The sequence below is a fragment of the Anopheles cruzii genome, chromosome X, assembly GCF_943734635.1.
Source record: "Anopheles cruzii chromosome X, idAnoCruzAS_RS32_06, whole genome shotgun sequence".
In the NCBI taxonomy this organism is placed as follows: Eukaryota; Metazoa; Arthropoda; class Insecta; order Diptera; family Culicidae; genus Anopheles; species Anopheles cruzii.
The window spans coordinates 4985049-4997873 of NC_069143.1; the positions used below are offsets into that span (position 1 = coordinate 4985049).

General features: G+C 40.8%; 2 protein-coding genes across 4 annotated transcripts; one reads left to right on the forward strand and one right to left on the reverse strand.

Annotated features, from left to right (window-relative positions):
• Nucleotides 1–2583: 2583 nt before the first annotated feature.
• LOC128272399 (F-box/LRR-repeat protein 4) lies at nucleotides 2584–5301 on the forward strand. 2 transcript variants are annotated; one of them, XM_053010212.1, is made up of 4 exons: nucleotides 2584–2603; nucleotides 3200–3439; nucleotides 3526–4274; nucleotides 4345–5301. In XM_053010212.1, exons 2-4 carry the CDS (start codon nucleotides 3242–3244, stop codon nucleotides 5105–5107), a joined length of 1710 nt encoding a protein of 569 aa, XP_052866172.1. In that variant the 5' UTR covers nucleotides 2584–2603; nucleotides 3200–3241; the 3' UTR covers nucleotides 5108–5301. The 2 variants fall into 2 exon arrangements, with proteins under 2 accessions (XP_052866172.1, XP_052866163.1); XM_053010203.1 differs by lacking the exon at nucleotides 2584–2603 and having other exon boundaries at nucleotides 3015–3439.
• On the reverse strand, nucleotides 5245–9770 carry LOC128272416 (uncharacterized). Of its 2 annotated transcripts, XM_053010231.1 has the most exons (4): nucleotides 9666–9770; nucleotides 6834–9591; nucleotides 6353–6776; nucleotides 5245–6274 (listed from the first exon to the last, which is right to left on the reverse strand). In XM_053010231.1, the coding sequence occupies exons 2-4, from the start codon at nucleotides 7290–7292 to the stop codon at nucleotides 5880–5882; spliced, it is 1278 nt and encodes a 425-aa protein (XP_052866191.1). In that variant the 5' UTR covers nucleotides 7293–9591; nucleotides 9666–9770; the 3' UTR covers nucleotides 5245–5879. The 2 variants fall into 2 exon arrangements, with proteins under 2 accessions (XP_052866191.1, XP_052866183.1); XM_053010223.1 differs by having other exon boundaries at nucleotides 6353–9591.
• Between the last annotated feature and the right edge of the window lie 3055 nt (nucleotides 9771–12825).

Sequence of the window (12825 nt, forward strand, 5' to 3'; positions counted from 1 at the left end):
ATGTTTGCGTACTGCTTGCCATCCGCATAGATCTCTCGAACTAGAATTCCCCAAACATTCTCAATAGTGTTAAGATCTGGAAAAACAGCCGGCCAGGTCATTAAATTTACTCCAAAATGTTCCACTAAGCTTTTGTTGCTCTACTTGCATGGACAGTTGCATTATCCTGCTGGAAAATTAGCTGTTGGTGGTTGAAACGGTGCAGGTATCGCTTCAAATTACTCTCCAGAATGGCTATATACCCTTCACTGTTCATTCGTGATGGAATTATTGTTAAATTACATTTAGCTTGGCTGCTAAACGCATCCCATACCATGATGGAACCTCCGCCATAATTCCGTCGTCGAAAAAAACGAGGTTCCCGTATCAAATCTCGCCAGTAGTGGCCAAAACCATCCGGCCCATCAAGATTGAATTTCTTTTCGTCACTTCAAACGACCTGAACAACCTTGCAATATTGCTGCTTTGTGGTGTGTCTTCATTGCTGGAATTTTTTTTTTGATTCTCTAACAATGCTTACAGAGGAACTAAGAGTTCTCCAGATTGTAGCATAGCTAACATTCATGTGGAATTAATTTTTAATAGGCCGACAACTTTTCGTAGTGTTCGACGCAGCTTTAACTACTCTTCGTTCATCTGGAGGGTTAAGTAGTTTTGGCCGGTTCAGATGACTTCCGAGTCCCGTATTCCGGATACTTTATTGTGACAATAAAGTATCCGGAAATTTGTGATTTTAAAGAAAATGCTTCATTCGATTTTCGGCGGTTCGGCGGCGATCTAATATGGCGTTATGTTGCTACACATGTCAGTGACTCATGTTGAAAATTTCGGCTATTTTCAATGCTCAGTTAATTTTTTACAGCTGTTTTGCTTGAACGTGTTTTGTCTCATCGGCGATTTCTGTCTTCTCCTATATTAATTGATCACGAAGCGGTAATTTGAGTTTTGGAAACAAGAAAAAGACACAGTGGGCCACAGTGTACAACCTAGTACTTGACAATTCAACTACTGTTAGTAGGACTGGACTAGGACTGACTTTGACAAGTTAAGCTATCATTTTAAAATAGCCGTTTTATCGTTTTTTGGCTCCCTAAGTCAAAAAAAATTTTTATTTCGGAAAACCAAACAATGGATATTATTACTTTTGCAAAACTAATTGATTCCTCATTGATTCCATTCTTCATTCCTCTCATTATATAGTTATTATTATATTATAATTCTTTATACTTGTATCTATTTAATCTCCTTCAACGTAATATCAGCCAATTAAGTTTGGTTGTATGAACATCTTTCTGGAGGGCCACCCGAAGCGACAATAAGCGATTTGATATTAATCTTTAACGTCAAATCGTTTTTGAGTGGGCGAATTCATATACGTTTTGACATAAGCGGGATCGATTGGACATTTTTACGCTCGGATTTACGGTTCGTATGGCCCTCCAGTTTCGGATATGTTCAGACAACGGTGCGGAATGCAACTGTGGCGATGCGTTTGTTCTGCCGACAACGACGAATCAAGATGGATTTGACTGTTTCACATTCGCCAGAGCAGAGTATGGAGTATCCTAACGGATAAATCGAACGTTTGAAGAGAAGGCTCGGTCAATGCTGTTCGACTCCGGTGTAAGTAAAAGGTTGGGGAAAACGAAAACGTGAACCCGGCGATTGTACGTTCGTCGTTGGGTAACGAAATTATTTTGTGTTTTTCAAATAAATAAAAAAATAAATAAATAACAAAAAATAATTTTACTTGTTTGCTATAATAGTTTTGAATATTTTGCATGAGCTATAATTTTCAACAAAGCTCTATAGCAAATGTCATAAAATGTCCTTTTTTGACATGTGACGAAAATGAGTCTATTGACGCTGTTTTGGACTGCCTAAAGGACTCCTCGAGTGTCCAATGAACTGTCCAACGGACACTGAAACGGACATAGTTGCTCCTTGGGCAGCTTCAATTTTTCGTGGGGTTTCGGTTGGAATATAGCAACCGTTAGCGTCCATAATAACTTTAGTTTATAGCACATGGATATGACATCTGTCAAATAAAGTGTTTGTCACTTCGCCTATGACCATCACGAAGCACACACGTGAGTCCAGATTACTGCGCAGAACCACGCTTTCTTAATAGTTTCTGAACCCTAAAAACGACAATTCTGCTTATTAACATAGCCACCGAGGTGAAAATGAGCTTATCAAACGCCGTACCGTTTGAGTTGAAGACCTAGCTACCTCTTTGGAAATAAGCTTTGCATATTTCTCAATGTTCTGCAAGCAAAATTGTATTTTATACATAATTGTCATGAATGAACGTTTCAAATAAAAGTTCAATCATTGAAAAATATTGAGCCGTTTTTTATAACCAAATAAAAGAATTCACTATAAATTGCTTACCCAGTACTTATCATAAGACCAAGAGCGACTTGCGCGCGTTTTCACAAATGTCTTACTGCGCTGCCACACAGTGCATAACAGCAGATATAACAGCCTCATATAACAATTTTGACAGTACAGCGACCAGGCGTCAAAAGCGTTGTGGCTCAGCGGACCCTGTAAAACATAACACGTAACAATGAGCGTTTGTTTACAAACGTAAGGATAATGTAAGTTCTTATTTGTGAAGTTTTTTTTATTTTAACTATAAATTTTTATTATATTGACACATGCTTACCGATAAAGTGTCAAATTTTGTTATGTTATGTTATATGTTATGCATCGTGTGGCTTCGATTTCGAATTGAAACGTTCGATTTTCGAACGTTTCGATTTGAAACGTTTCATGACGCAGCAAAATTCACTCCATGCTAGTCTTTTGACAGTTCCAGTCTCGTCTGGCACGCGTTGTTTTTAAGGATGAAGCAATGAATGAACTTTTACCCATTGTTTTGTTATGACACATATCATTCCGCAGGCAAAATAGGTGCCTGATTTGACTTTTGACAGCTCTAACCTTCAAAGTGCTCGGCATTTTTGGCAAGGGGTGGCAGACTGAAACCTTACAAATAATTCCTACACGTATCGGTTCATTAGTGTTGTTAAATTAGTATGAACAGAGATTGAAAGTTGTTGTTTCGTATTGTGTCGTCATCCTACTTTTCTCCTACATCGTCAGCCTACTTTTGGGCGTCGCAGTTTATAGTTTTAATGTCGTCCCTGATTAATAACTCAGCATAATGAGTAGACTTCGAAAACTTTTACAGCAAATAAATTTGACCGAACCGCGACAGCAACCTTCGTATGTTATGCGGAAGGACTCGCTTATGTACGTCTCCCAAGAGGAGCCTGAAACCAGCTTTCCAATTAAACAATTTGTATCAGAGGATTTGGAAGTCAGCAGTCAGTACGGTGCACACAACAGTATCACTTATACTGCCCTCAACTTGCGAGGGAAAACAAACCGCTTTCCGTCTTCTGGTGATTTTTCGGATACTTATATGCTGGTAATTGTAAACAACGCTAGGTTGTTTTAACATTGTCTCTGAATATTTGATTTAGTATTATGGTTTTCTTTTTTGTTGTTCTCTAGGCACAGTACGGGCGCTGGTGGCAAGAGGCACCGTCGTTTAGTCCGGACTTTGGAATTGCAAATTTACCAATCGAGTTAAATTGTCCTGTGGACGACTACATTGTAGTTAAGTTCGAGCAAGCCGTTTACCCTACTCGCGTAGAAATTTTCGAAACGCTAAATGCCGGGTCGGTGTATCGCTTGTGGGTTTACACAGTCCTAAAAACATGGGTGCTCATCTGGGACCGCTCCGATGACACGGTGCTACAAAACGTACGGGGTGAAGGTACAGCCAGAATATTCGTTCCATGCATACGTCGCATCAATTCGATTACTAGTATTTTGAAGGTGGAATTCAGCCACCGCCATCAGTCGTATTATAGTGCCATCGATGCGATAGCATTATATGGCGAACCACCAAGCTGCGTTTCGAAAAGTACGGCAAAAACAAGCATCGTAAAAGATTCAACATCTGTTGTTGAAAATGAAAATAGCACGCTAACACTGAGTGACTTGCCGCAAGAAATAATTTATCACATTTTTAAATACTTGGACTTGATCTCTCTAAAGCAAGTAGAGCACGTTTGCCCTAAATTTGCTACTGTTACCAAAGATTGGCGCCTTTATCGGGAAGTAAATTTGCGTCCGTACTGGATGATGGCCGACGATGCCCTGATTGATTGGTTGGCAGAACGTGCCTCGCATATTGAGATGCTGGATTTATCTTGGTGTGGATCTTATGGTGGATTTGGCGAATCACATATCGAAAGGTGCGTAGCAGCTGTAGCTCATACAACTTATCTTATTATAGAATTTTCATCTATGTACCTGTGCTTTCAGACTACTACTTCATGGAGGCGCTGGTATTAAGAAAATACGAATCAATTGTAACTATCACGCGCACTTTGTGAGCCGGCTTATCTACAACAAAGGTCTAGAGTTGGAAGAATTTAGCGTTGCCAATTCGCCAATTGAGCCATACATTTGTTCGGACTATTTATGGCAATCCTTGCAACGGCTGAACGTGTCATATACCAACATTCGGACGCGTTCGTTGCTCGGAATCCTAAGCACAAGTCGTCATTTACGTCACTTGAACGTCAACTGTTGCACGACCCTTGACATGACGGCCGTGTTGGAAAAGCTCGGCACGAGTAATCTCGATCTTGTTAGTTGTAACGCATTCAAAACAGAACCATTTCCAGAATCGTCGTTACTGGCTCTTCGAAAATGCACCAAGCTCCAGGAGCTAGACATCGGCTGGTCGACCATCAATAACGAGTGGCCACCGTTAGCATTACAGGCATTGGTGCGAGAATGTGGTAGCGGGCTGAAGAAACTCTTTCTTGGAGCGATGAGGGGCTTACTCGACGATGACTTGCTGACCATCGCATCCCACTGTTCGGTATTAGAACAACTGGCTTTGGTTGGGTGTACGAACGTGACCCCAGCGGGGGTGGAAACGGTGCTCAGTAATTGTAGAACGCTGCGTCTTCTAGATGTCAGTCACTGCATGACCAGAGATTGTCAGAATCTAGCGACGTGGGCGAAGCTTTATCCACAGATAGACATTCAGTGTGTTGTACGTACAGAAGAAGACTAAAGCGAGTAAACCGCCGTTGATAGACAGCAGTGTATCCTCGCAAAAATACTGAACTAAAAGGTTGTAACTTATCGGACTGTCTAGCTTAGATACTTATTACAAATCTCATTTAACACTTAATAGGAAACTCAAACATGTATCAGTGCATTTTCCTTGTATTCGTTCTTTTGGAAATATAATATCCTAATACTATTACAGTAGCCGATGTTGATATTTGACGTACATAATAAGTGTTAGTTTTTCTATTAATTTTACTATAATAAATGTTGGGTTTGTTTGGGTTTGGGGTGTGGATTTTATGAAAAGTCCATCAATATTTAACATGTTCCTAGTTTTTTTTATATATTGATATTTTATAGTTTATAGTCAACGAAATGAAGCGGTTCAAGGCAAATTAAAGGTATGCGCTTGAGTTCTGGTAAACTTTCAATCATAAGACGGAAGGGGTAGAAATACTTTGAACCTTGACAATACTTTATGCTTCTGCTTCTATGTAACATTTATGCTGTGACCTTTCTGCAGAACATCCGTCTATGGTGAACTGATTAATCAGATTTAATGCGAAAGACGTTAGTGCGGACCCTGATAGTCTTCTTCGATGTTGATAATTAATAACTACAGTGACAATCTGGATGCAATAACAACGCAATGCAATCAACAAATACAATGCAAAAATATACGTTTAGGATAAGATAAGGTTCACCCCGTTCCTACAGACGACAATGAAAACCATCAAAGCGAAAGAGAGAGAATCAATTATTTCATTATGCGACTACGGCAACTTGTAGCTGTTGATGGCTTTTAAGATAGTTCGATCAAATGTTTCATCGGTTCCGAAGGATAAATCGCCCATAGTACGATGCATCTTCTTGGCCATTAGCTTGCCGGAGAACGGTGTACTTCCACTGGCAAAGGTGCTGTAGGTGTAATGCTTGGCCTTGATCGTGTTGATCACTTGAAGTACGAGTTTGATCAGAAATACGGCAAAGGTAAGGAAGGAGATAGTGAGTAGAGCACCTTCTGCCGATGGGAAATCCATGCTGCCATCACTATCGCCGGCATGGTCGATCCATCTAGTTCGACGTAACTGCCTTCGTCGCCGCCGTTGATTTCGTCGGATCGTCATAGAGGATTGGTTATCTATCCACAACCTAGCGATCCTTTGCTCTGCCAGTAAAATCAAATAGAATTAACTCTTAACTCTAGGAGTTCTTTTTTAATGTGTCCGTCATGTTTGCTACCTACCAATGTTGGCGAACAACAAATTCCGGAGACCAACCAATAGGTGAATCTTGCCGCTAACATTATATGCAGAGCGTAAGCCAAAGCTAGCTTGTAAGCAACGCAGAAAGTCAAAAAACGCAGCGAGTTCCTCGCCGGCTAGAGTCACCGATTGTTGGCCGTGAACAGGACAATCAATCACAGAGTTTGCAGGTGCAATGATATTCGTATGAAATGTTTTCTCGTTTAACGAATACATCCGTCCTCCATAATCATCAAAATCATCTATTTCCGTCGATATGGTGCTGTTAGTCGGCCTTGAAGGAGGTTGCTCAATGGACTTTTCTTCAAAGCGGAGAGGAAGCATCCCAATATGCTCCGTGCCCTGTTTAGCAGGTTGATGCTCACGTAGCGGTTCCACTTTACTCGAAGCATTCAGCGCCCGTACCTGGTGGAAGCCAACTGGTTCTAACGTCCTACTGTCGTAGTTAAGCAAATTTCTTACCAAGCGTTCGGAACCGTTCAAAGTATTCATTGGTTTTAAATTTGAAAGGAGACTAAAGTACGACAGGAAGCTGTCCGAATGTTCAGGTTTGATCGTAGAATTACGGTGAATTCGCGAAGCCACACTGGTACGATCACCTTGCACAGTTGAGGGCGGCGTGAAGTGGGAAATTTCTATCCAATTACCTCCAGTTCTTGGATCTCCGTGAAGGATCACAAGAAGCCACACGATAACCAAAAAATTCGCACAATTGTTCAATGAGCTGTTTGCCATTTGCCTTGCGATATACATTCGAAATTCTCGAATCGTTTTTGGTTGCTTTAATATTTCTTCGGTTGATAATGAATGCCTCTTGATGCCTCCTGATGTTAATGTAGCAGTGTGACACACGACTAAAACCGTTGTGCTGCATTCGGGATAAACTTGACACAGATTGTGAAGCAGTGCGTATATAGTCATCGAGCCGTATAATGATGGCCTCTATAAGTGTGCTCCGATTAGTGAGGCCCCGGAACGAAGTTATACTTGGCTTGGTAGATGCTACCAGATGCCAGAAAGTGTACACGGTGCAACGTTTTACATAGCAATGCATTATAGTTTTTTGGAAGGGGGAAGTATGAACTTGTAACTGCTACTATCGCCGGACAACAGAATCATCCTAGTATTTTGCAATCGTGATTGATTGAAATATAAATGATATACGTTTATCACGCGACAAGGGACTTGGGGGGAAAGCGCAACAAATAAACAACGTAGCTTTTTCGAAGATAGAGATGAGAGAAGGTTCTTTTAATAAACAACAGATCGTAAAAACCTTATGCTCCTTAATAACGATTAAATGCAGTAATGGAACAATTAAGGCAAATTTAGATGATGAAACGTTTCGCCCATCTTTGGCCACTAGGGTTTGAGGAAACTTCCTAAAATGAAACGAAAGCAAGTAGGCGTGCATGGACATGGCGAAACCGCACGGAGCAGGAGATGGCACTACTGAACTACGTGCGAACCAAATACGATAGCAAGAATAAAATTAATATAAGATTGGCTAAAAAGAAATCGATTGTTTTCTCGGCAACAAAGTAACAACAACTCGGCAACATTTTACAGTCTTAAGTAATTAGCGCATAGCTGGATTCACAAAGAAGTTCGATGTTAGGGTGCTATACTAATTTACACAAAAAACATAATGCGAAGTTTTGACCAAACGGAATGAAATCGACCCATTTCTTCAACGAATGGGTAATGAGGATGAGAAATGGGATACATACGACAATACTATGTGAAAACGATCTTGGTCTAAGCAAGCTCAACCGGTTGGGAAGTTCCATCATATAGTCCAGACCAAGCGATTATCACCTTTTTCATGCATTGTAAAACTTCCTGAGTGATCCGAAATTGAGATCAAAAAAGGATTGTAAAAACAGATTACTAGAGTTTCAATAACGACCAAGACTTCTAAAACAGAGGGGTTATGAATCTATGCTATGCCTATAAAGTTGCCTTTGAAAATGGAACAAATTTTGCAACAAAATGGTCCATATGTGACGCAAATTGGACCATCTGAACATATTAAATACAGTTTTGAAACTAACGCAAAAATATTGGATTTCTTTTTCCCCAACCTTATATAAAGACCGTTTCCTTGTTTTTGTTTTTTCCTTGTCCTTGTCTTCCTTCTTATTTTTTTCTTTTGCATTATAGACACTTTGTCTTTACAATTGTGATCACATTAAGTGGGTAAATTGCTATGTTGCACGATGACTCTTCCATGTCTTGTCGCGTATTGTGGCCTTTTTCTACGTACGACGATTAACGTCTATTACTTCTCCGATAATTCTTAATAGACAAACACAAGCCGGTTCCATTTTATGTACATTATTATCATGTTTCTCTCGTACATTATTACCATTATCAGAATTTCAGTAAAAGTATCTCAAAATGAGAAATTAAATACGATTAAAGCTAGGTAAGGGACTGATCTTGGCCACGGATACTATATTTCAATGCCCCTGGCGAGAATGAAAATGATAGGTATGACAGAGGATTACTCAGCAAAAGATATTGAGGAGTTCCTTAAATATCAGAATGAAGAAATTCCGTGGTCTGAAGTGAAAGTTATTGATAAATATGAAAACTCTAGCATGAAATATGCCCCCCGCTGATAGAGCTGTTGGAAACGCTCATCGCTGTCACGCAGCTGGGCTGGGTTCGAATCCCGAGACTGATCTGTAATCCCGGGACCGAGTGTGTAAACTGCGTTGAGGACAATAGGCTGAATCTTTCTAAGGTCGACGTGCAGCATGCTGCCAATAGCAGAGAATGCCCACGATTTAAGGCACAATCGTCTTTCGAGGCCTCCACTGTCAGGTAGTAGTTCCTATCTATCCTGTCCGTTTGATTAACAAATGGTTAAGGCGGGGAAACTAAAGATCGGATCATGAAAGCGTACGTGAGAACACTTTAGACCACGTTCCTTCGCGCGCTAGGTCCCCTCCGTAAAAGGTTAGAGGAAATGTTGCGTTAGAGGATGTTCCGTTCTGTGGATCGCCGTACTTGCAAGCAGGTGGTGTTGACTTCCGTTACAGATAGCAAACATTACATTATGGTGGTCGTAATTTCGTAACCGTACACAGTGTGGTTGAGGAAGGACATTCGACAACCACACTGAGCTCCGGCAGTGGCATGCCGGACACTCCGATCCGAATCGAGCAGCAGTGCAGAAGCGAACAGATCCGTATTTTTGTCTGGCCGCACCAACCTTCAATGGAACAAAATCAAATAAGACAAACATAGTAAGCCTGCTCTAAGGCCCGACCATATTCAAGGTGTTACCATTCCATCCGATCGGTATCCAGGAGAAAACTGAAACGTCGTAGAAAACGATGAACAGTGCACCGAAGCGAGAGCGAGCAGTAACGAAAATAGAGCCAAACCAGAAATTTGACATGAGTGCTCTAAAGCCCGGTTCACACGTTACGATTTATCGCAACGATTTGTCGTAGCGAATTGTCGTAGCGATCTGTGGAGCGTCCACACGCTACGGTTTCATAACGATTGACCATCGATTTCATAACATTAACATGTCAAACCACCATCAACACACGCACACATTTCTAATGTCTATCCACCATCAGCACACGCACTTATGTATGAAAATTGGAAAGAAATTAATGCTCTTTTGTTCAAATTCTCTAGTTCTGCGTCGATGGTCGAAAACCACCAAAATTGTTGCAATTTCACTCTCCACACGCTACGATATTTCGCTACGATGTGTCTGGGCAGATAAATCGTAACGATATATCGTAGCGTGTGGGCCGGGCTTAACCCAGTAGTTTCTCACACACACATGCGAGCCATCGCGCCTTACAAAACAACCACCGCAGCTGTCAAACAAAATTACTGCACGGGTATTTTGTCACAACGCACTAGCGTCCTCTAGCAGTAAAACTCTTTGTAAAAGCAATTTGGGTGTTCGTTCGTTTTCTGGTTAATCATCTGACCACATTTTCGCTGGCACCATAGTACAACAAAGTCAAAAGAACACACACACACACACACTTGCTTGCTTGTCCAGTTAAGTGCGAGACGTGGGACAGGTCGGGTAGTGAGTGATCTTTTATTTTTGGCTTTGACGGTAAAAATCATTTTGGACATGGTCGCGTGTGTGAAACATCACGATTTCGCCGCATTGGCTGTACGACGTGATACAGTGTGATGTGTGCAGTAATGTGTGTTTGCTATCCCAGAGTGGCAGGTTAACGAAATAAAGCACAGTGGGTAGGCGTCAGCTGCTAGAGCGTGGGTTAACATCCGCTTCGCTGTGTAAGCATAGTAGGATATTTGCAGGGCATGGACTGTATTATTAATTCACATATACATTTTTCCTTCTTCGATACGGTGCAGAATATTTATGTTTTATATGTGTGACCTTGGTTTTCTAAGTTGCAAATGTGTTATCGCGTTTTTGTAGTTTTGCTGGTTTTCTTTTTTATTCTTATACCACGCACCCATTGATTCTGAGACGCGTTTATTTTTCACTAAAAAGTGGTTTCCAATGGCGGCACAAAGCGCACGATGTAGTGAAGCAGTTCTAGCGTACACGCTTTTTCTATGAATGCCAGCCGGATAACGCTACCGTTATGTGCAAATTGAGCATCATCTCCCATACGTTGGAATGTTAAGTGTAGAAGAAAGCATTGCAATGAGTGAGTAAAACAGTGAACGATAGCCAAGCATCACATAATAAGCATCAGCTGCACCGCATTGAAATTTCCTCGGCGTGCGGCCAACGCGATCTCGATTCGCTGCTGCCTCTAACTTCAGTCGTGCTTACTCTTCACTTCTTTTATATGGGAGTATAAGCTTATCACGAGCGTTTGGGTTTAGTAGTGATTTTGATTAATCATACAATGACCTTGCATTTCTTGTAATCCCTTATTCGATTAACCGCCTTGCAACGGAATAGAAATCAATCACCTTAGAATGATAAATCCATCTGGAATAGCAAAGTACAAATGTTTAACAAAGAAACATTGTGCTGAAGAGAGAATGAAAATGCATTGCGCCTGCTTCCGTACTTTGGTGTGTGTGGGTATTGTATATGTGCGACCGAATGAATGCGGTTCAAAGAATGTTTATATGAGGGCAAAACCTTCTGTTACAGTTTTAGTCCTGTCAAGGTGATAAAATAACAAAGTAAAATGAGTGTAGTGTCTTTTCTCATACTAGAGAGTTAGAACCACCACGAGAGAGCTAAACAACGAGTGGCCTTTTTCAGGACTGAGACTATTTTAGAACTGGATCAGACTATGGCACAACGCAACCATACAAATATTTTGTGTGTTGTACAAACACAGGATTGTCGTTTGTGCTACCTAAGGTTGTTACTAAAGTCAGTTGCCTACATGCACTGATATCTCTTGGCAGTGTCAGCTTGGCTCATTATTTATTTATTTATTTGCTATTAAACCGGGCAGCGCCGTATAAAGCACCAATTTAAAGTCAAGTTGATGTTCTATCAGTGTTCAAACTGATGTCTTTCGTTTAGAAATCGATTAATTGGTGCAACGAGATGTATGATCTACCGAAGAACCACATCTTGGCTACTTAGTCAGTACGATCGCTAGAAATTGCCCTATAATATTGTTCTTTACTATCACATTGTAAACGTTAACAACACAAAGCAACCTTCTCGGCCTGTCTCGGTCATTTTTCGGAGCTTCCGTTTTTTTTTATAAAAAGTTGATACTGTCAGCGCCATGCAGATATGTTTGAGAAGGCGAAGGCAGTTGTTTACGTTCTTAGTGTGATTTTGACGAACTGAGGGGCATATCTGGTATCGCCCGCACTATATGTAGGCAAGGCGACAAAGTTCATCGTACCCTGCAACTACAACCGCCGAACTGTCTTGAGCTGCAACATTCCAGAGTTGCAGGCTTGTCATCATAAACACGATCTTTTGCGTAACCCCACAAGATAAAGCCTAACGGTGTGAAATCGCATGATCTTGGCAACCATTTGACATCACCCAAACGTGAAACTATACGCCCGTCAAAGTTCTCGTGCAGTAGATCGAAAACCCGTGCGTGTTGTGTGGTCTCGTTTGGTTTGCCCCGTTTGGCCAAAACCATATGTCTCCTAAGTCCATATCTTCAGTTACAGGCAAAAAATACATAATAGCTTCACCATAAGCCACAGTCAACATTTCGATTTCGTCCGCGCTCTTAATTTCGTTTTTCACACAAAATTTTAGAAAGATTTTTTGTTATCCTTTTATTCGGAGTAGAGAAAAATTGATGATGAGTTAAAGCACGTCTAAGCAAAACAGCTATCAAAAATTGACTTTTTGGCCGAAATGGCCGAACTTGTCACCATAAGTGAGTGACATAAATGCGTTAATACAATATTGTCAGAACTTTGTTAACACACTTCGTATATTATAATATATTGTACGTTAAGGTGAAATCCAGTGAAAACAAAACGAGAATATGAA